This window comes from Fundulus heteroclitus, chromosome 24, assembly GCF_011125445.2.
Source record: "Fundulus heteroclitus isolate FHET01 chromosome 24, MU-UCD_Fhet_4.1, whole genome shotgun sequence".
Classification (NCBI taxonomy): Eukaryota; Metazoa; Chordata; class Actinopteri; order Cyprinodontiformes; family Fundulidae; genus Fundulus; species Fundulus heteroclitus.
The window spans coordinates 23,932,357-23,956,555 of NC_046384.1; the positions used below are offsets into that span (position 1 = coordinate 23,932,357).

The window sequence follows — 24,199 nt, forward strand, 5'->3', positions numbered from 1 at the left end:
AACTAGCAGTGCTACCAACTATGCCACTGTGACTTTTGTAATATTGAAGCTTTTTGAAAAACGTGAACTTTAGGTTTTCATTAGCTATGAGCCATAATCATGAAATTTAACAGAATATACACCTGGATTATTTAAATCTATAAAAGGTAGGAGTTTTGTTCTAGTATTTGTTACTGAACTTGAAAACACTTTGAGGGCATTTTGATTTATGGAGATGCACATGTCCGTGCTTTTTGCAACATTTGACTGGATGTTACCATAGCATCTGCTTGTGTTTATTAGAGTTCAATTCTGGAAATGTATCTCTACAGCAGAGGGCGATAAAGCTGTCATAGCACCTGACATCAGTTCTTAAGGATTAAATATCTTAACTGAACTAAATTTATTTTGGGGGATCAGATATGATTTCTTTTTTCTGTCAATAAGTCCCCAGAGGTCCTGTTTTTATTAGAGGACAAAAAACTAACAAGAATGGTCTCTTTGGAAGGTTTGCATATTGACTTCGCCCTAAAAAGTATACAGCAACACAACTTTAAATAAATGAAGAACAAAGCTTCTGGAACTGTGTCCTTTAAACCAATGAGACCAAAGTAGAGGTGTCTGACCATTATTGACAGCACCATCTTTGGAGAAACCCAAACAAAACAGGAACAGTGATGGAGGAGGCAGCAAATCTACAACAAATCTGAAAAAGAAAAGAATCAAGGTGTCCATGTCCAAGTCAGCCTGATTTTAAAATAGTGGCGGGACCTTTAGAGAGTTGGTAGGAAAGGAATTTCTGCAAACTTCAATTAACCCAAACTCTGTGGGAAAGAACATTGGATTGAATTACACAGTGGCAGTAGGTGTAGGTTTGCAGAGTTGTGCGGAGAGTCTGTCAGTACCTAAGCCCTTATCTGCCCACTAGTCTTCTACCAAATGACCTGCTTGTATGCACAAACTTGGCCAATAAAGCAGATTCTGAATGGGCCGAGATACTTTTGTAGGAGTGCCTTATGGAAGGCCAAACTTAGAGATGTTATTTAATGCACTGTGCCAGTTTGGGCGAAACCAAACACCTCATTCTAACTGTAAAGCACAGTGGCGGATGGGTGAACGTCTGGAATGGCTTTGTAGTCACAGGACCTCGTAGTCATTGAAGTCAACAAAAAACCTTTTGTGTACCAAAGTATTCTCATCTCAAATGTGAGGCCTTTCGCCCATCAGTTGAAACCTGGCTTAAATTGGGTCAGGGATAATTCTTCCCACACCAGCAGCATATCTACAACAGAGTGGCTAAAATCACAGACTTAGTCTTTCCCACGGATATAAGTTTGTCATGGATCAGAATTGGTACATGTTTGGCAGAAGCAAGGTACCCACCGTTGGTCCTGGTAGTCCCGGGTTTCCCACAACCTAAGAAACAAGCATATAATTATCTCTTGACGGGAAGCTCTAAAAAACCATGGATGACTTCTCCTTTGAACATTCTGTACTTACATACGGTATATCACCTGGTTCCCCTTTCTGTCCCTGTAAAAGGTTCAAAGAATCTTTTTAGGGATGCACTGTTTTTCTATTGCAAATAAAAGTTTGTGTGAAGCATTTCTTTACCTTGAAGCCCATAATTTCTTTAATAAAAAAAAAAATGGGGAAGAAAATTAGCAGATCGTTTTCAGTCAGTTCATTTCTGTGGAGGTTTTTAACTCAATCGACCATCAGTGAAAGTTGTCTCACCTATCATCCTGCCGGCGCTTGCAAAGCTGTCACACACAGGGCAACATTCGCCCTCAGGTGTGATGACCTTTTCGCAGTTTGCCAACGCTTCGCACTGAACATCGTCACAGACGGAGACGCCGTTGTCACAGACGCACACGCGGCAAGGCGCAGGTTTCCAGATCTCATTGTGATGGTAGACCTCCCCTTCGACCGTGCAGCTTTCTGAGACCACATAAATCAATAGGGTTTAGAAAATAACCACTTTGTAGAGGTTACAGTGTTTGATTAAAGCCTTTTGTGACATCAGACGAGCTGATGTTCAAAATTTCACAGAAGACAGAAGTTATATTGAATCGTACAGGAAATTAAAGGACACATTCCAGGGACTATCAGTAACAGTAAATGTCAAAATAGCCATGGAAGCTTACAGTATACTTTCCTAGAACCCCCAATTTACCTTGACGAATCTTACTGGATAATTTCCCAGAATGTTTTTGTAATATAGAGATTACTTTCATGGGACGTACTTGTTATTTCCTAAGCTTACAGTGGACTATTCAGGAATTTAGAGAGTATTTTTGCTGAATCTTTTTTTTCTGAACTTTTTTTTTTTCTTTAAATTTTTAGATTACTTTATTAGAATTATCACTAGACTTTCTTGAATCTTACTGGATACCTTTTAAACCTGCACTACTTGGAATGAACAGGTAACTTTCAAGAACTTACATGGTACATTCCCAGAACCTACAAGGTACCTTAATATATCATACAAACTATGTCTTAGAACTTTTAAATTCCCTTCTAAAGTCCTTTAAGATAGCGGCACACAACGTTGTTTCCAGGAATTTATTCTTAACTTTCAGGTTTAGCTGTTACTTTTGACAGATTTTAGGGTACTTTTCTAAACTTACAGGTTACATACTTACTTCAAACTTACAAGGTCATTTTTGGAGATTTTTAAGGAGGATTTGGGAACTGATGTTTCTTCAGTCTCCAAATATCGAATTCAACATTCCACACAGAACTTTTTAGCAGACATCTAGACATAAATGTCGCAATTATTATCTCTATTCGGGCCGTCATCATCGTCATCATTATCATCATCATCAAGTGAGACTCAGTCGTTGTCATCGAGCCACCTAAGACACATCCTGTACTCAAGCAGCCTCTTTCAAGAAGCTGGTAGAGTCACTTTTGTGTTTGGTCATGTTCTGTTGAGTTATCCTTTACCTGATCCCAAATGATTTGTTGCAGGGTCGGTGCTGGGTGTAAACGTCGAAGCCACAGTCAGGCACACAGGACAACATTCGCCATCTGGGATCACCGTTTTCAGGCAACCACCAATGTCCTCACACACCACGTCCTCACATATTATGCTCCCCTTGTCGCACACGCACACCCGACATGGCTCCGGGTTCCACATGTCTGTATTGGCGTAGACTTTCCCATTTTCTGTGCAGGTGTCTTCATTAAAACACATACATAGAAAAAAAAATTATTATGGATCCAAACAGGCAACAAACACTTCTACAGTCAGCTGATTGTTTTCTGTTGTTTTTAACAGCAGCTCAGGTTGATTGCTTTTCCAAATTAGATGTTATCTACTTCAAATACATGGTTAGCAAAAATAACCACCCAGCCACTGCTCAATTTCAGGTTGCTTGCTGCTAAAAAAAACATACATGAATACAAAAATGCCATGCTTATCTTACTGCTTCATTCAAAACAACTTTGTGCCTAAAGACCTTCAAATAAAATGACATTAAAAACAGGGATAGAGTCAGCGATATCCCTGAGGAATACACCTTATTCAGTAAATAAGTCACTTGTTCAACCTGTTGTTACGACACAAGTGTTGAGAAGTGAGCTTATTTGGTTGAAAGTTTAAGTACTCCGTCTGAACCTGAAACGAGTACTATTGAAGGGAAACCCAAAGCACAAGTGACAAAGACTTGCAAAAGCAACAATCCACAGTGATGTGCAAGACGAGGCCTGAAGAGGTGGTCTTCAGGCTAAGACAAAGAAGAAGAGCACCACCAACTGCTGAATACACAAACGTGGCATTGCAGAAGTTGATGGGAACAACCACGTATAGATCTGCAGGGCACGTCGCAGTTTACCCGTTTCTGCGTAGGGCTGCTGCTGCTTTGCAGTCGAGCACACAGGGCAGCATTCACCCTCTGGGATCTCTGGGGTCTGGCAGTCCCCTACATCCTCACAAACCATGTCCTCACACAACACCGTCCCCTTATCACATAAACAGGCCCGACAAGGCTCTGGGTTCCATATCTGATTGTTGGGGTAGGCTTTGCCGTCCACTGTGCAGAAAACTTTGTGAGGAAGAACACCAGATGACATCAGTATGGAAAGCTGTTCTGAGTCATATGATAACAATAATGATGAAATTAGCACCATGGTTTGATGATTCAAAATGCCCAGTTTCTTGGTTACGTTTTGGAAACTATACAGTTAGGAAAATCCATGCTTTGGAAAGCTCACCATATACGAAACATTTAGTCATAAATTGATAGAATGAAAATCAAAAAAATGCACTGAGGTTAGAATACCTAAATAACACCATCAAGGTAGGTCATGACACAACTGAATTAGGTTAATTAGAAATTTACCATTTGGGCAGCTGATATGACATTTTAAAAAATTGGGGTTACAACAATATAATCGATTTAGGAAAATGTACATCTTTAGCTTGAACTGCATGAGTATGAAAAAGTATTTGTCATGTTTAGGAAATATTGTACTTGGGTCAGACGACATAAGGGTTGGCGACAAAAACAAATTAAAATAAAGTTAAATGTAAACTTGTAGCTTACGCTACCTTGAAAACATCCTTGATTAGGTTTAGGAAAAATGTTGATTGGACCATTCCACAGTAACTGGAAAATAATGTTAGGATTACTTTAAATAATTGCTTATAGTTAGACAAATGCAAGATAACATTGATATGGTTATTCCCCACAATGACTTAGTTAGGTTTAGGTGAGTAGATGATTCGCTTAGTTCTATTTAAGTTGACAACGACACTGTGGTGAGCCAAAAACCATTTGGGTTATGTTTAGAAAAACAGGTGATTGTACTACGCAGAACTCTATTCTAAGGTCACTCAAATTGGCTTGGTTAGGTTAATTAAACTGGATTATTTGAGATGTTAGTTTAGTTCAAAAACAGTACTAAGATTATCAAAAATATCAAATAAAAAAATAGTTTAGGTTGATTAAACATTTTAACTTTAAAACAATGCAAGAATTGTCCTTTATTGTTGAGGTTTCTGGAAAAGATATTGTTTCTGCCTCTAAAACAAAATAAAGAACAATATTGGGGCTAGCCACCAAAAATGAAAATATTTGGTTGGTTCAGAAAAAAAAAACACAATTCACCGACCTTATCCAAAAAACAAAAGAGTGACATAAAAAAATAATGGTTTATGTTTTGGAGGATTTACAGTATGATAAATGCCTAAAAAAATAAACTTCAAAGTTCCCTTTTAAACTAACTTGGTAAGACTTATGTATGATTGAAGTGCCTCTTCTTACCAAACAAAAAGTTGTTGGTTTGGTTTATCGACATTGATTATTTCAAATTTTTACATAACTTAGAAAAAAATATAAATAACATGGAATAATATTGAGGATTTAATAAATTTAAGAGAAGCAGTTTATATAGGAAAATATATGATTTTAGCTACTCAAATTCCCTTAATAGCAATTTTATAGGTACATTAAAAAGTACCATATATGATGAATAGGAGAATGTGTGTTTAGCCAGAAAACATTACTAAGAAAATCCACCAGCCTGTCTTTGTTTATATCAAAGTTTGGGGACTGGTATTCTTTGGAGAGCCATTTTACCTAAAAAGGAAAAAATAGTGTTAAAAAACAATACTGAGACTAGGCCGAAATTAGGTTTAAGGGTTTGTATGGTAATGGGAAGTACATACAAAACAATTTCAGGGTTATTAAAATGTATTTACTTAATAATTTGGTCTGCTCATGCTAAGGAAAAATATTGAAACATAGGATTTAGGCAATTAACAAATAACTGCCAAAACAGTTACAGACAAGTTATGTTGTAAACAGCGTAACTTGTGTTAATTAACTGAAATTAACATTAGTGTAATGTATGATAGCTTTGATCACACATTAAAGATACATTTAAACAGAGAACATGTATGTTTAACATAAAAATATATGAATAAAATATGGCACATGGATTTAGAGATTTATAGTTGAATATAAAATTAAATTCAGGAAGAATCATAAATCATCAGTAATTTACATAGAATCATTGGGCATCCTGAGTATTTGTGGAACAGAACATTTTAACCGGCTTATCTCAGCATAAGTTTGTAATATTTATTACCAGTTTTATCGTCCAAGAAAGAAGCGTTTGGTTTGGTGGCTGAGCACACGTGGCAACACTCGCCTTCGGGGACCTCAGTTGTCTCGCAGTCCCTTAGCTCTTCACACACCAATTCCTCACACACCACAATTCCTGAGTCGCAAACACAGACCCGACATGGCTCTGGGCCCCATATTTGATTGTTTGAGTAGGTTGTGCCATTTTCTGTGCAGGTCTCTTTATAAGACAAAACACCAACCAGATGAGTGCTGCAGATGACGCCCTTTCAGTGTGCACAATGCATCATTACATGATTTCTGGATATGATTTGAGAGTATACAGTCAACACATTTTGATTATGAATTTCCATACTTTCCCACACTGCATGTTTTCTATGGATTTGGTAACATTTCGGAGATTTGATTCCAAAGCTTTTGGCATGAACCTACTTATTCGACAAATGTGTATTGTTATATGTACGCTTTCTAGATCATGAAGCAACACAATGCTGAAACCTGCGTCTAGGACCATCTAATAGCTCTTTTGCCGTCAGGACTTGACTGGCCTACCTAAGCAGGGAACACAGAATATCTATGTATGCTGATGATGTGATACTGTTGTTAGCAGACCTTTCTGCAAGTCTACACAATTTGATTAATCAGAGTAATTTGGGCAGTTATTAAGCTATAACATTATCAATTCAAAGTTATTAGTACTCTTTTAGTTAATGAAAACTATAGGAGCAAATTTTGTTAATGTACAGGGAGGATTTATCTGCCTTGGTGTAGCGACTATGATTCAGTTTAAATTATGTCCACAACTCAACTTTTCCACTGGTTACCACAAATCAGATCAGCCTTATATTATTAGTAAATTTATTTCATCTGCAGATTAAGTTAAAATTTTCCCAAATAAGCTTTAAATAATTGCCATAAAAAGAAGGAAAACTTTTAAATTATATCATAGATCAAAAATACACACGGAAATGGAAACATGGAATGTACAACATAAATACTGATGCAAATAAACAGGCAAGAATTATCAGTTATTTAATTATTCAATTTATTCCCTTTACAATAATTAATACAATACATTGTGTTTTCTGACTGAACTTTAGAACTGAGCAGTTGCTCCTTTTATCTGAGATGATTACTTTCATAAGAAAGTAATCATCTGAGAGTTAGACTCTTAATATCTTAATAACTATTAAGAACGCTAATATGAACGCTTTCAACCTTATAGTAATTTTGTTTTCATATAACTTACAATGATAATGTTTCTATAATTGTTTTTGTTGTTAGAAACATGATGGTCAAATTGCAAATGTAGATATAACAAACTTAAACATCAACTGTTTTTCAGTATTTATTATTTTCTTGCATTTTACCATAACCCTTTTTTTTTTTTTTACCATTGATAGCCACATATTCATCACCTCCAACCTGTACTGATAGTCTTATAATGATGCATGGTAATAACTGAAAAGGGCCTGAAGGTGCTGATAAATCCCCGTAATGAAGGGACGGTGTCCGTCTGTTCAGTTTACCTGCTCCAGAGTTTGTTGTGTGTGTCAGTGCTGTGTTGGAGCACAGGGGGCAACACTCCCCCTTTGGAAACACCAACATCTGGCAGTCCCTGAGCTCCTCACACACATCGTCCTCACACACTACAAGCCCACTGTCGCACACACAGGTTCGACACAGCTCTGGCTTCCATATATCATTGTTGGAGTAGACATTTCCATTTTCCATACAGCTGTCTGAGTCAAGCACAGCAGCGTTCAACATATTAACACATTCTTCTGTAAGGGTCTCAGGCCAGAAATGATGAAATGTTGAAAATGTTCAGTCTTACAAAGCAGTATTTATGCATATAATTAAATTACTTGCTGGATGTTCAATTGGATTGAAATCTATCAACTCGCTGTATTTATGCTAGGTAACACAACCAAATATCTGGCTTTGAGTTTGTATCTTGAGCGAACAAGTGACTGCAGTTTCTCGGTTTGGCCACTAGGTTGCATCAACTGTATGTTAGAACCAGCTGCAGACACCAGCTGCATATGGAAATATAACTGGAATTATCATTTGTCTTTTAAATAGTTACCCTCATACAAATGTGTGTGTGTGTGTAGGTGGGTTGGGGGGGTAGAAAAACTAGACACAATTTATATGTTTTAAAAGCATGACATATTATAAACAGTAGCACCATCATCTTAATCCATATATTCATAACCTGCAGCAATATAAAAGTGTAAGGAAGATGATAAATGGTTTCCACAGGTTTTTACAGATTAAAGTATTAGAAGTGGGGTGCACGATTGTACTCTATAGAACCATCTTTCCCACTTATGGGGCATTTCTCCATGTTTTCCCCATTCTTCTTTTGAAAAACAAATGATGGTGAAGAAAATCCTCCCCACAGTATTATGTTGCCCACCATGGCATCACTGTAGATTTAATGAGTCAAGGATGATGTGCAGTATTTTACTCTTCAAAAAGTAATTTGCATGAAAAAAGTCAGATTTTCTGGTCTGACAGTTCAGGTTCAGACAGCCTACTTCCACATTTTTGTTGTTTCTTCTGCCTAACTTTTGGCTTGCCTGACATGTCTGGTATACTCTGTGGTCCTCATAATGCTGGGTGTTTATTTGTGTATCTAACAAGACTCTCATACTTTGACTAAACAACTGAATGGAGGATGAAATAATTTACACAGAGCTGGGCATTATTTACAAGTTACCTGAGTTCTTAAAACATTTAATTACACTGGATGATTTAAGGGTCTCAGAGTAAATTGGTCAGAAAAATGCCTACCCTACTTCTTTATTTCTTTTTATGTTTTCATAAAATAATCTCTGTGCTCCCATCAAATATGAAATAAATTATGACTTTAACGTGACAAATGTTTAACAGTTTAACAGGTGTGTATACTTTTGCAGTGTAGCATTTTTGTAACTGTTGCTTTCGAAATAAGATACCTTTGACTACTGTAATTTAAGAAGAAGCAATAAAAAAGACATAAATTGTAACATCGTCTTTTTTGACAGACACTTTGAGTCAAGTTGCTGCTCATCTGCTGAGTCCTTTAATCTTACTTGACTAGACTGTGGCTGAAGCCAACAGCCTTTGACTGTAAAGTGGTCTATAAACCTGTCTGTAGGCAACTGTGCAATTATGCCTTCAAGAGCAATCTCTGTCACCATTTGACATTTAGCATAGAACATACCCTTAGTCATTAGCATGGATTTAACCATCAGCATTCCTAGTCATTTATAGGAGGAGCACACCATTTTGTTTGTCTCTGGGTTATTTTATGCAGTGATAATTTCTCAGTTATGGAAAGTTTGCCATCATCTCTTTAAAATAAGTCTTTCCATCCATGTAATATTTACCATAAAAGGTATGCTAACAGTTAGCATGTAGTTAACAATTATACTTCTATTAAGACCTAACGTCCACCCCACACACCCACCCACCCAGGACTCCACAATGGATGGTTGGATGGACTTCTATCATTAAGCAAAGTGTGTCATAATCTCTTCAAGAGTAATTTCTATCACTAATTAGCATGTAACATAAAACATATGCCAACAGTTTACTTTCACTGTTAACTGGTAGCGTGTTAACTATTTGCACAACAAACTCCAATCTAACATCTGGAATAAAGTACCAGTGTCGTGATGGAATGTATTAACTTTAATCTGTTTTTATACACTTTTATGAAGGTTCAATATACTTTTAAATGCTTTTTTATGCTTTTATATGCTTCAAGGCTGCGCACGATTGGTCAGAGGAATAGAATGTAAATAGATTAGGGTAAAATGCACTGTTGTTGAGCAAGGTAGCAGAAGAGAGAGTCTCAAGGCCAGGTCAGCAATTAGCAGAAGAGAAGGTTTCAACGGAAGAGAAAAACAAATCCATAGCAGGTAAAGGTAGCTGTTAGGGAGTAGAAACTGATACTGTGTACGTCATTTGCTTGTGTGACTCTGTGAAATCATCCTTTAAAATTAATAAAACGAGCCTGAATGGGGGGAGAGTCAGAGTTAGAGTCGCGGCCCACAGATGCGGCAGGTGCACCTGCTCTCCCTTTGCGAAGGTGAAACTGAATACTGTGTCCGGGCTGAGTTTTTGTTTTAAGTCCTGCACAACGAATCAACGAACCCGGAGAAGCAAGACGGCTTCAACAAAACCCAATGGATACCTCGGTTAATGTGCATATGAAAGCTGCATAAATGCACATGGCTTAAATTCCATTCATCATGTCAGCATACCTCTGACTACAAACGCTTTATATGTGTTATATTGTGTATTAATTACACATTACTTAATTGCTTGCTTTGTAAGAAACGTACACTGAAGTTTTCTGTAACTGTTTTAGCAAGTGGAGTCATAAATTAATTTAATGTCATGTTAAATTGTTCACTCTGGTGTCTGCTTGAGTTATTAGCATTTAGCACCTTCCCTCAAACTGATCAAGATTAAACATGTCAAAATCTGCCAAAACAGCACTCCCCTTCATGAACTGTATTTTTTAACAAGCACCATCAGCATGCCACTGCTTAAATAGTCTACACTGACAGATGGAGAAATCAAGTACTGGTGGGTTATTCTGACAGGGTATACCACACAAACAGAACACCGGTGTAACGTTTGGTTAGCATTTTACTTGAAGCATATGCTAACCGTTTAGTTTTAGCACATTTAGCCTTTCCATCTCCATCAAAAAAGATGAATTATTGTTTTGATGTTACATTATATTACAATTTAATATTAAACATAGACTATGACAACGGTTCACTTTTACAATGTATTGTCTTTGATTATTTTGATTTTGGAAACCAGAGATGGTATCATATTTTGCCAGCAGTCTGTATAAAATGGTTGCTAAAGATTAACCCGGTGGTGTCAAAGACAGCCCAGGGGTCTATTTGGACCCCTTGGAGTAATTGTATGTGGCCTCAGACTTGGCTCAGATAACATTTACACCGTAACATTTTTTTAATGTTACGGTGAGGTTTTCATTGAAAAATCGAAATCTTCTCAAAATGGAAAATCTGAGTTACGACACAAAGTGATATCGTTTAGTGATTTTCTTTGATTTTAATGCATAATTAAATAGGACCACAGACAATCAGCGACGTTGATACCACAGCAGACTTGGACCCCATACAACAAATTTAATGAAATTCAGCAAGAGTTTTCAAAGAAAAGTAAAGCATATCCTGTTCATGATGCTGACAAGAAAATGTCTAGACTAGAACAGAAAACACACAGAATGTAAGGATGCCCGTCTGTTAATAAACCTGTGGGACTCCTTTTTATTTTGGACTTACAAAGATTTACTGGGCCATTTTCTAATGAAAACAGACTACTTTTTTTCTATAAAATAAAGCTAGTTTACTTTATTGTTGAACATTTAGTAATGAAATAAAGAAAAATACTAATAATATTATTTTTTTATTAATAAAATCAAATCCTGTTTTAAAACTTACAATTTACCAATAAGACGTTAAAAAAACCCAAGTCCAACAGGTTGAAAATAATGTGTGTATTTAAATAGTATCTTATCATAACTGCAGTGTCAGTGGCACGTAAACAACACAAAAACAGCTCAGCGACAAAAATATACGTTTGAAACTGTAAGATTGCTAATTTCTGAGGATTTTTGGTTCTCCTCAAACACCAAACTGGGACAACAACAACAAGAGAAAAAAAATATGTTTATGTTTCTTTCAGCAACAACAAAATCAAAAAGGAAAAAAAGCTTGTCTAACCATTGATGTTTCATCCTGGAACCATTTGGAAAGTTTTCACTGTGCTTAGGTTTAAAAATACTACAAACTTGATTTACCCTCATCAAATCGATTTGAACATTAGGGAAAAATGCAGATAGAAATCTGAATAAAGAAAAGTGCAATCTTGCCACCTGCTGATGCTGTGGGCTTTATGAGTGCATTTGAATCCATTCATTCTTGTGACGTCGCTAAGCACTAATTATGTGGTGGAGCCTCTCCCCAACAAAGACGAGGGCTTTCAGCAGCTGCAGTTATTTTGGAGAAAACCACAGAGACTGTATTATATGTTGGGTAGAACTTGTGGTTTGACTTTATTTGGGAGAGGAATGAGATGACACACCCGTAGGAACCTCCTGCGTTGAAACCTGCTTAAGATCCAAAGGAAATTTGAAAGAGCCACAGGTTTATGCTGAATGTATTTTTGCGGCAAAGGTTTTTTTCTTTTTGCAGCAGTTACTAACATCCATAGAGGAAACTGAGCTTATTACCATGAAGGTTAGCAGATTTTTCAGCAGAGATATATCAAATACTTTCCTTCTTTTTTTATGAGCCTGTACTCTATTTGCATATAATTATAGTTTTATTTTAAAGCTTAAGCTCATTACCATGCCCATGGTATACGTCTTTTCGCACGTCATTACAACTTTCCACCCCTACTGCTCTAATTTAGCTTGACAACACTGAGCCAGCATATAAAGGATTAGATATTTAAAGATTAAATCGCCAGCATAATCTTCTACTTCCTTGTATTTCATCATGGACTATTAACTTTTAAAGCCTTTGACTAATATTTTTGCCATTTTGTCTCATGTAAAAAAAGGCGTCCTGTTGATAATAAATTAGCGTAATTAACCAGAAATCACACTAATTGAGGTCCTGAAGAAGCAAAGATCCTCTGGAACTTTATCCTCCCACTACCCTGTTTGGCTGTAGGTATGATGCTCTTTTTCTGAAACGTAGTTCCAGTTTTTTCACCAGACGTAACAAGTACACTTTTGTCTCTTCTGTCCACAGAGTTTTTTCCTGAAAGTCTTGGGAGATCATCAAGATGTTTTTTTCTTTTTTTAGAAAATGTAGAACGAACTTGGTGTTCCTTTTTGGCCTTGGGATTCCACCATAGATTACATTCTCCTCTGTGTCTTTCTTACTATTGAATGTTAAACTCTGACCTTAATGGAGAAAAGTGAGACTAACAAAGCTTAAGATCAGTGGTCCACAGTTCCGGTCCTCGAGGTCCAGTGTCCTGGAACTTTGAGATGTGTCCCTGATCCAACACACCTGAATCAAATGGCTAAATTACTGTACCTCCTGAGCATTTGGTCAGGTTCTCCAGAGTCCTGCTGATGGCCTGATTATTTGGCTCAGGTGTGTTGAAGCACAGTAATAAATAAAGTTGCAGGACACCAGCCCTTAAGGACCGAAAATGAGGACCACTGCTTTGGATGTTGTACTGGGTTTTTTCTGTGCCCTCCTGAATTCGTTAGACATATACATTAAACTAAATTTGGCACATTAGATGTTGCTAGAAAGGTTCAACATTTTCACAGTGCTGTATGTGATGTGGAAAGCTGAAAAGCAGCAGCAGCATCCTTGGGTCCACCAGAGACGCACCCATTTTGGCGAGTACCACCACCTGTTCCAGGCACCTGGATGATGGTCCTTCCAGCGGTACTTCCATCTTCCTAAAACCATGTATTGAGTTTGTAAAGGGCCTTGAGATGACATATGTTAATCGGCGCTATATAAATACAATTGAATTGAATTAAATTGAAAAATTCAGTATGAGGACCTGATGTCCAGCCTCAAGGGAGCGATCACCCTCCAGCACACCAACAATAGACAGTCTATCCCCACTGGACCAGGGCGTCTGTCCATCTGTCTTCAGTCAGTAAATCCATCAGCGTTCAAAAGAAATTTATCTTTTTTTTGCTCCATTCACCTTGTATGCCTTCGGTGTGAACGCACCTTAGGAAATCACTTAGTAACTCTTTCTGTAGCTAGTTTAGCACAGAAGCTAGACTGAGAGCACTGGGACAAAATGGAAAACCCCAGGACAATTGAAAATGCACTGGTAGCTTGTTAGCTTTTCTTAAAAAATACCAAAAACTTGTCCTTTTACTCTCTTTCAGCTAAAAAGTAGGTCCACCTTAAAGAACTAGACAGTGCATAATCACTGTGTAGTAGTGATTACGCACTGCTGCACAGGATTCATACCTACAAACATCTGGTGCACACATTCAGAAATGTTTGCTTGTATTACTTTTCCTTCTCAGCAGGAGCGCTTCACTGGAGGTGAAGCTTGATAAAAGCAGAGGCATATTTCATATCCAGCATCTTCTCACGTTGGGTGTGTCTTGTCTGCCTTTGGCCCAGAGTCTGACCAAAATTAGTGGCCTGCTTTTGTCCATCCCATCCACGAGGCCACATCATTATAACCGTGGCCTCGCCAACCCCTTCATTCAGCCTCGGCTCTGGACTGAAATAGACCAGTCAACCCTGCTCCACTCTTTAGAGTCAGCTCAAGCATTAAGAGGGAAAATGACTTTTTTTAGACTCAGCAGCACAGTCTGGGCTGAAGTGTGTTAGGAACTGATAAAGTCGCCTGGAACTTGAGACTTTGTGTTACTTTTGATTCAAAAAAGCATCTGTAACACTTCAGTGTCAAATCCTAATATAAATGTCTTTTTTTTTGAACGATTGTTTTCCATATGAATAACTTATCAGCCAGTGACTTCTAGGTGTGTTATAAAGTCCTAAATTCTCCCTATTTAAAGTCAACCAAGTCACTCTGGTGACAACTTGTGGTACCTCTCATATGTCTGAAGGCAGAAATGCTTTTCAGAACCCTTTCATTTCAGACTAAGGTGCAGTTTGTAAGAAGAGGAGAACATATTCTTTTAAACAAAAGCTTATCATGTTGACAACAAATTGAACAAAATATCCAGAAAGCAACCAAAAGGGGTAAAAAAAAACATTTGACTGGATATAAACCTAACATGTTTATATAAATATTCATATCAAAACAAATTTCCACAAAAGAAGTAAAACTTTCCATGAATTGAATCTTAGCCATTACCTACATATTTGGACAGCTGTCACTCACCGTTCTTTGTGTCTTCTTGACAGGTCACAGCAATCACCTGAGCCAAGGTGAGGGCCAAGCATATTGTAATCCTAGAACAAATTGAGGTGCCCATGTCTGTATATCAGACATGCAGCGTCCTCAAAAACAGTTGCTGCACAGCAGACGAGGAAGTCCAGGAAAGCCCAACCCCAAGCTACAACATCCAGGCTAAAAAAAAAAGGAAATCCAAATGTCCCTGAGTGCAACAGGCTCCTGGATGAGCGATTACAGCAAACTGAAACAAGCTCCTGCTTCAGCCCCCCTCACCAAGACCTCCCTGCCACTCTCTCTCAACCTTCCACCCTCCCACTCGTCTGCTCTCTCATCATTTTCTGCTTTTAGTTCAAGGCCGACCTCCTCTTCAGGCTCCTGCGAATGCCTTGAAAGGTGGCCCTAATTAAAGGCTGCATGAAATCTGTTCTGATTGAGAGAAGGGATGGAGGGTGCCTCTAGCAAAGGAAATACCTCAAAGCTGGACTAGAGAACTTTTAAAGGCTGTCGTTCCTTTTAAATGTGGACGCCATCTTTCACGTGTGGCAATAAATCACTTTAATGGAAAGGACCAATTCTAGACGAAGATGATTCGTCATTGTTTGGCATCTTGAGTTCTTGGATGATTCAGCTATTTTGGTTTTACTGCTTGAACGAATGTTCTAGTTCCTCACAGCGGCCTTGCTTCAAACAGAGACGAGCCTTTAGAGGATAGATACTCTTATGGACTTGGCTCTTGGTAGCTGGTATATTCTGCTTGCAGGAGTACATTTGAGTTCTCAGAAGGTCCACATTTACATTCCCTGTGTACACATGAGCCCATAATTTTGTCTGGGTACTCTGGTCTCTTTTTCTGTGAAAACCCTCAGGTTTCACCAGGTACTCTTTGTATCTCTTTCCTTCTGTTATCAGTTCTTGTCTAGAGTACCCGCAGAAAGCTCACAATCCTCCAGTGATTCAGCTTCCTGCTATAACTTCCTTCCAGCTTCACCTTTTGTCTGAAGTACCTAAAGAAATTCAGCAATTCTGTCTTTGCTTCCAGGTCTCAAAACATGTCAAAAGCACCTGGGCAAAGGCCACAAGCTCTCCGGATACTCCAAATTCTATCCTTTCCCTTACTGTCTAGAGTACCCAAAGAAACCCCCCACTTTCTCTGGCTTCTTCTCTGCATTCATACCAATTTCAGTTCCCATCCAGAGTACTGGGAGAAAGTCCTGTTTTTTTTTTTTGGTTACTCTGGTTTGTATGCGTTCTTCCTTCCTGTTTCCACTCCTCGCCATCTGGAGTAGGCTACTTGGAGAAACCAGACACTTCCTCATGGTACTCTAATTTACCCTCCACCTTCCTACCAGTTCCTAATTCAAGGGTTAGTACCTTGAGAAACCCCACACTTTCTCTGGTTTTCTTCCAGCTTTCATCCTAATTACAATTCACATCAAGAGTCCACAATTTCTAAAGCAACTTTAATTTCTTCACCACCTTCCATCCCATTAAAGGTTCCTGTCTAGAGTACCTGGAGAAGCCCCAGACTTCCTTCCTATACACACTGCAGTTTCCTAAACACAAGGAATGGTTTTCAGGTGAAAAGCAAATATGGTCATAATTTTATTACCATGTCAACGTTCTCCAAAAAAACATCCTATGCCTGTTTCACCTCATGTAAAATATATTTTTAATGTGTTTGACTCCTAAATATTTAAGACTGAGTTACCTGTTGTAATATGGTTATGAACTTGTAAGAATGTATCTACTGACCTACATCTGTACACTATGACTTGAGTGGTTTACAGCGTGTTTGCAGCATCCATTAATGTGTTTTCCAGGGCAAAGCTGCGCCAAGTCGGAACATCAACCAGGCCGTCAGTAATGTCCCAGAGGAAGGCAACAAAACAAACAGCAGGACTCGTCCATCAGCATTTCTTCAACAAATTACATTGTTCCTTTTCTGGGGAATTCTAGCTTCACTGGGGTTAGGAAATTGTTTTAAATGTAACATCTGTCTTAATATGGGAGGTCAAAGTAGCTCCTTTCCTTTATAGACAAACGAGGAAGCCTTTAAATGCTCTGAGAACAGGTTGATTTCTCATTACAGAAACAGGAGATTCACCACGGAAGGGGGATGGGAAGACAGTCACTGTGTCGGATAAAAGCTCATCTTTTCACTATTTCCTGAAGTCGGCATTTGTCAGTTTAATCGGGCCTAAACATACCCTTTTCAGCTAAGTACAAAAAAGTAATCAGAAGGGTGATTGAAAAAATAAATAAATAAATAAAAAAAAAAAAAAAAAAAAAAAATATATATATATATATATATATATATATATATATATATATATCATAAATTATACTTTTTAAGTGATTGCAAGATGTTAACCGAAAAGAGAAAATGACCATATGTAGATGGCTAATTCTGATCTCAGCTCATGTGGTAAGACAGCTTGAAGACTTCAAACACAGCGGGCTATTTCTGGACGTTTAGAGTACATGGCAGCGTAACCATAAAAGCAAATGATACCTACTGACTTAGAGTCAAAAACGGTGGACTTTATCCAAACTAAACCATAGCCACTACCCATGTCAGAAGGGCAAAACTGTATTTTAAGGAATCTTAAGTAAGGCTTGCATGGTTCGTGTATGGTTGCTGTTGAAGAAAAGTCTGAAATTTGATATAAGGTCTTTCCTGATCTGGATGAGTATAGAAAGAAAAGACAATACTGAAATACAATTCTCCTTCCTTCCTTGTGTCTTTTCTTCCTTCCAAACATCCTTCCTTGAACTTTTCTTTTTTCCCTTCTTTGTTTCTTTCCTTTAATTTGACCTTTTACACTTCCTCCCTTAATTTCTTCCTTCTGTATTCCCTTCTTTTAAACCTATCTTTGTTTCTTTGCTGTCTTTTTTTTCATTCCTACCCTCTGTCCATCTTACATCCTTCTTTCTCTTGTCTTTTCTTTTTGTCCTTTCTTCCTTCATTCCTGCCTACCCTTTGTCCTCCCTTTCTCCCTGTCTCCCACCTTGCCTGCTTCCTTCTTTTCTTCTTACCTCACTTATGGCTCTCATTTCTTCCTGCCTTGAAACCAATGATTTTGCACCCAGGAAAAGTTTGGAGTTTTTACAGGAACATTATGCAGGAACCCTCATTTTGAGTGAAAGCCTATGGTTTGAGTCACAGCTCAACATGTAGCGGCTGTTTCTTATTAGGCCGTTACTTAAAATGTACTATAATGACACCTAATTGAAGCCTTTCTTAGAAAAAATGGGAGGCAAAGTGTTTTCCTTTAAGTGTTTCTAGAAGCTGCGTGGCTACAGGCGTCTATGAGAGTAACACGCTTCTTGTCCCATATTACCTTACACATCACATGCATTAATTATCATTTCACGAGTCTGAAAGAACACACCCGGATTAGCCTTTCTAGTCAGAGAGTACTGTTGAGTAAGCAGGACTAACTAACGGGATTAAAGCAGTGCCATCATTTTGATTATTTTCAATACTTTTAGATTAGTTTTAGAAATGTTTGCTGCAGCCACTAAAAACTTTGTGAAACAGGTTGGGGACACCGGGAGACTGATCCCGGTCCCAAGCCTGAGCGAGGCTGACCGCTACCAGCCCCTCAGCCTGGTAACCAGGAAGAGGAAGAGGCATTTCTGGAAGAAGAACAAGTTCGCCTCAACTGCTTTCTCACTGAAAGACATTCTTGTTGGAGAAAAAGAGATTACAGCAGGTAAAGTTTTGCCTTAAATACATATATAGCCTAAACAGTTTGGTCTTATTCTAAGTAGTTATTTTAAGGGTTGACGTGTAAAAAAGATAAAACCATATTGGTCAACTTTCAGTTTTAAGTTCCTTTAAGATAAAAAAAAAATTCAGCTTAATCCGTCGTGAAAATATGAAATATTTTCTAAATGTACATGACATCAGCTTGTCCCTCTTCATGAGGGCCTTCAATCTGCAAACTTGCATATTGTGTTTCCCATAACTTATAGATACAGTAAATGTGTCCCATTACTTGTTACTGTTAATAGCAAGTTGGGAAGCCAATTTACATTATCCACGAGCTTTAGAAGTAAAAAAGAACTTATAGAAGAAACGTTTTTGTCAAGAAAGGAGGATGATCTACAAACCAACATATTTTATTCTTTAAAATCCATTAGACAAATAGGCAGTGCCCTCTTCATATCTGTTCTGTGTGGTGGCTTTATGACCCATTGTTTCAGCTGTACACTGCAGAAAAGAACTAAAAGTAATTAACATTTTCTTGAAATGAGCGTATTTTACCTTGATTTGAGCAGTTAAATAACTTTATTTGCCAATGGAATCAGTATATTTACCCCTATAATAAGATAAATCAGATAGATACCTTGCACCTGAAATAAGATGATGGAGATGAATTGTTCCTATTTTTAGTGCAAAAAATATTATTCCATTGGCAAATAGTGTTATTTACCTGCTTAAATCAAGGGAAAATACACTAATTTCAAGAAAAATTGTATTTACTTTTGGTTCCCTTTTTGCAGTGTACATAGTAAAAAAAAAAAGAAAGAAAAAAAAAGGATTTGGATAAGTTTTACACCAGACATGCTTGATGTTAATAAAAAAATGAACCATCCATTGCCATATAAGTTAGCCTTTTTACCATAAAGTCTACAAAAGCTTCTGTAGGCAGTTTGTTTTCTTTTGTCTGGACTCTTTTCCATCCATCCATCCATTTTCTATCACGTCTATCCCTCATGGGGTCGCGAGGGGTGCTGGTGTCTATCTCCAGCTGTCAGTGGGCGAGAGGCGGGGTACACCCTGGACAGGTCGCCAGTCTGTCGCAGGGCGGACTCTTTTCCTATTAATATATTTGGTAAACAAGTTTTTTTATTAAATGTGTAAGACAAGAATGCTTAAAAGAAACTTCAAGTCTCCTTTTTTGTTTGGTTCATTAACCACTAAGCATTCTAAGCTTTTTAAGCCATTTTTAGCTTTTTATATGCGCAGTCCTTAATATGGTTACCTTTGTTAGTCAAATTTTAGGTTTTCTAGTTACTGTCTTTGTTTGTTTTTGGTTGTCAGAATTTTAAGCTGCGAGATATGCAATCTACAGTAACTACTAACCATTCTTATTAGCTTGTTAGCCTGTTAGCTTTTGGAGCTGAAACATGTAAACAATCTTCAATTAGTGGCTACTTACGATAGTAGTCGATTTAATGAGATTCTAACTTTTTTTCTTCTGCCGGTTTGTTTGGTAATTAACTTTCTAACCTATACAAGAAATGTCCAGTGTTTAGTCAGCAGCTAGTTATGTTAGCAGTTAATTGGTTTGTTAAGATTTTAGGTTTTCTTCTTCTGGTGTTTCATTAGCTCGTTAGCTATCTGAGCAACACGTTATGTATAATCCCCAATTAGGAGGGCACACATGGTGTAATGCACATGTATGCGGCAAACCCGATATTCAACCAACACAGAGTAGCTTTAAAAAGTTTATTTTTAAAGAGGTGAATGGTGGCAAATAAGACAGGCTGGCAGGATTGGAGAGGAGACCGCAGGTGATGCAGGCGACGACTGACTTGACCAGACAGTGCAGGCAGGTGTTGCTGACAGAAGTAGACTTGAACAGGTGATGCATGCATGTTCCCAGTGTGAGCAGAGCGAGAACAGAAACCCCAGTACAAACCTTAACCAGGCGGTGCATACATGCACTAGTACACCAAACTATCAAGAACAGGGCGAGAAGAGGGCCAAAGGATCAAACAGGCAGGACAACAAGAAGACTCTGGGGTATAACACATTCAGGCCATGAGGCAAGACAAGATGTTCTAATAGGGAGTGGATGAGTGAGGCAGGTATATAAAGGCAGGGCAACAGGTGGAATGACTTGAAGATGATTAGTGGGAGCAGGTGGATCTGATTAAGGTGCTGAGTGGTGGTGACTGGGTAGAGGGGATGGTGACTGGGAAGGGTGGAGCAAGGAGTGGAGAGTGAATCGAAAGTTCAAAAGCAATAACAAAACCCAAATCATGACACATTGAATAGGCTGAAGTGCGCCAAGCAGAACAGATTGTCATTTCTGGGTATTTTTAGCCAAATGTTGCTGTTCCTGATTTGTTTTGCACTTCAGTATCAATGTTTTTGGATTATCAGCACTAAGCCTCACTAATAACATAAGTTTTTTTTTTTTTTTAGGTGTATCCTCTTATCAACTCCTGAACTACGAGGACAAATCTGATGTAGCCCTCAACGGTCGTTTGGGTAATCACATAATCAACGATGTGGGCTTCAACGTCAGTGGGTCGGACTCTGTGGCCGTCAAAGCGTCCTTCGGCATCGTGACCAAACACGAGCTGGAGGTCCCCACTTTACTACGTGAACTTAATTCCAGGTACTCTATGAAACCGTGTGCAACTGTTCTTCAGAAGATCCTTTCTCTTTAGAATCAAGTCATTATCTGTTTGAAAAGAAAAATGCCTTTCTGAAATGGGACATTTCAAAGAGACAATTTCTCTTGGTATCCATAGAACCTTCACAGCTCCTCTTGGTGACACGGGGAATTTGAGAAGAGGGTTTCCTTGTAAACGTGAATTAATTATGTTACTTAACACTGGCACTCATACGAGACAGAAAAATAGCCCTTATGTGTAGTTTTCTTTCCAGGAAGGTGGACCTGGATCACTGCTTGGTTCGTCAGTCTAAGGAGAGTGGACGTACCGTCCTCTGTGTGGTTGTAGAGAGCATCCGGACAACACGTCAGTGCTCGCTGACTGTCCATGCTGGCATGAGAGGGACAACCATGAGGGTAAAAAACTGACACACTGCACGCATTTTTGTTGTCCTTGACTGGATCTGTATGTTTACATTATTCATCCTTGGATTCAATAAACCAGATATCCTTATAGGACGGTTTTCTCGTCTAAACACATCTAGAATTCTCTTTGTTTCCCTACACTATATATTTATATATTTATTAAGTGATAATCACTCAATTTTCTGTTCTGCTGCAGTTTCAGATTGACGATGGCAGAAACCCCAAAGGTCGAGATAAAGCCATTGTGATTCCGGCTCACACCACCATTGCCTTCAGTATCTGCGAGCTGTATGTACGGCTAGACGGCCGGCTCGGTAGGAGGATCCCTAGTGTCATTGCTCTGCGGCAAGCAAACACGAAGCCACATTCAGCTGGGCTCTATCTTTGAGTTTAACCGCTAAAACTAAATGTTGCTTGTCCATGTTGGGTTCTGATACCGGGGATATGGTAAACCAGAAGACCTGAATGGTTTGGAGGGTTGATACATGATTCATCGCTCCTCTTTTGTCTTAACAATTACTACCAATGACTGACACAAACATTTAAGCACCACAGTAAGGACCCAGAGGAAATTGTCTGATTTCAGCGTAATTTGATCCACAGTGAAACCATTTGCCATTGTTACAGTTTCAAGTTGGTACACCTAGAGAGAAAGCCTCTGTACCAATGTTCTAAAATCAGACCACTTTGTAATCTATGCATTCCAACCCTCAGCCAACTCTTTCAAGAACTCTTAGTTAAATTAAATGATTTATATCCCCATGACTTGTCTGTATGTGTACCAAACTATGTCCAAACTAGAACTTAGATTGTCATGGAATTGCATTAGTGAAAACTTTAATGACAGTTTAATCAAAAAGCCTACAGTATGCTCTGGCAATAAGATTTCCATCTTCTCCCTTTTCAGATATTTGTGTTGCTCCAGAGTCACATGGAGGGTTTGAGAGGGAGCAGATGAGGGAGCAGCTGGGCGGCTTCATTGGACATTTCTCAATGGGACGACTGCGCCGCTTCTTGTCGGGGATCATCTATGGAAACCCCTTCCGAGCAGGTACAATCCCACCCTTACCCACGTGACTTATTTCAACATCTCCCATTTTCTGCTCATGACCTGTTTTGTTATTCCCGTTTAGATGACCGTATGTTCGAAGAGCTTACCCACTCTGATACCTATATGGACGACACCGTGACTGACTACTACGAGAAGGCTGCCAGCATGACTGACGTGTCTACGTCCTACCTGAGGGAAAGCTCCCACACACGGGTCAATCTCTTGAAACACAACATCAAGAAGGGTCCCTGCGCACTATGCGGTATGGGAAACCAACGGCGGGAAACAGTCTATGGGTGTCTGGAGTGCTCCACTGGGGGCCAGAAGTACGTCCGACTGCATGTGGTGCCCTGTTTCGACCTTTGGCACAAAAGCCTAAGGTGAAAAGGACAAACCATTGAACTGTGGCCAACATCTTTGACACATCTCGCCTTTGCCTCAGAAGAAACCAACTATCTCTGAATGTAATCCCGTGTCACCTGGCTGGCATATCGCTTACCGTTTAGCTTTGGCAGCATCCTGTTTCCACACGTGTGGCACCTGTGTACTGTAGCTGCCCTAAGATGAATTATTCAGCATTGGACGGCCGGCAAGGAAAAAATTACAGACTGGAGGTGCTCGGTTCCAACTGTGTCATTGATTTTATGTGTATATATAAATACATATTCCATACAAATGCTCTTTTGAAATCAGTCTCAGATCTTCTAAAGTGCAATTTAAATTGAAGGTTTGGATGTTGATGTTGGTGTAACCAAGATAAGAGTATTACAAATGTGTTTTCCAAAAACCTATTGTTTACTGCTGTGATCCTTTAATGAATTTGAACTTGTTTCCGTGAATGTATTTTCCTTCATTGTTTTAATGTTTCAAACTGGTGTGACACTATTTGAAAACATGGTGTCTTGATTCAAACATTGGTGCAGTGCTGACTGCTGACAAATGTAATGGTGTTAAGGTCTTTGTCCGGTTGGAAGGTGAAAGTAAGCCTTGCAACCTCTGACCACATTTCTTACATAGTTTTTATGTATTTATTTATCTCCACCCATTTTCCCATCAACACGACCCTTCACTGTCCCTGTTGGAGAAAAGCATCCCCGCAGTATGAGGCTGCCACCATTATATATTTGATTGCTTTGTTTAAGAGTAAATATCTGTTTTGTATTGACTTTAAATTAAACACATGTTGACTGTTTTTACCATAGGTGACCTGAAGGCAATTAACCTCAGTTTCATTTAGTGGTAAATGGGCGGGATACAAATGTCACCCTTTTAATATGTGTAAAATAAATTAAAAGCAGCGTCACTTTCTTTCGTATTCGTAATTGTGCACTACTTTCATAACTTTCATAATGGTGCATCAAGGGCTTCTTCATGTTGAGTTGCCGCTGTGTCTCTCTGTG

General features: G+C 38.6%; 2 protein-coding genes across 2 annotated transcripts in view; one reads left to right on the plus strand and one right to left on the minus strand.

Annotated features, from left to right (window-relative positions):
• col5a2b (collagen, type V, alpha 2b) overlaps positions 1 to 15,252 on the minus strand; it is a 33,344-nt gene extending 18,092 nt beyond the window's left edge. Inside the window, exons 1-6 of the mRNA XM_012869536.3 lie at positions 14,955 to 15,252; positions 2,929 to 3,162; positions 1,717 to 1,920; positions 1,594 to 1,610; positions 1,480 to 1,512; positions 1,363 to 1,395 (exon numbers count right to left, since the gene is read on the minus strand). Of these exons, the coding sequence (XP_012724990.2) occupies positions 1,363 to 1,395; positions 1,480 to 1,512; positions 1,594 to 1,610; positions 1,717 to 1,920; positions 2,929 to 3,162; positions 14,955 to 15,048 (615 nt within the window). The 5' untranslated portion in view covers positions 15,049 to 15,252. The remainder of the gene's footprint in view (positions 1 to 1,362; positions 1,396 to 1,479; positions 1,513 to 1,593; positions 1,611 to 1,716; positions 1,921 to 2,928; positions 3,163 to 14,954) is intronic.
• Positions 15,253 to 18,308: 3,056 nt separating this feature from the next.
• Positions 18,309 to 24,107, plus strand: pjvk (pejvakin). Its single transcript, XM_012869543.3, has 6 exons — positions 18,309 to 18,685; positions 21,130 to 21,325; positions 21,598 to 21,739; positions 21,945 to 22,062; positions 22,656 to 22,799; positions 22,882 to 24,107. Exons 1-6 carry the CDS (start codon positions 18,475 to 18,477, stop codon positions 23,181 to 23,183), a joined length of 1,113 nt encoding a protein of 370 aa, XP_012724997.1. The 5' UTR covers positions 18,309 to 18,474; the 3' UTR covers positions 23,184 to 24,107.
• The last annotated feature ends 92 nt before the right edge of the window (positions 24,108 to 24,199 follow it).

Coding starts and splice junctions, on each gene's coding strand:
- pjvk (XM_012869543.3), top strand. CDS start 18,475: ATGTTTGCTGCAGCCACTAAAAACTTTGTGAAACAGGTTGGGGACACC. Junction 21,740..21,944: donor TGAGAGGGACAACCATGAGG/GTAAAAAACTGA, acceptor GTTCTGCTGCAG/TTTCAGATTGACGATGGCAG. Junction 22,063..22,655: donor ACGGCTAGACGGCCGGCTCG/GTAGGAGGATCC, acceptor CTCCCTTTTCAG/ATATTTGTGTTGCTCCAGAG.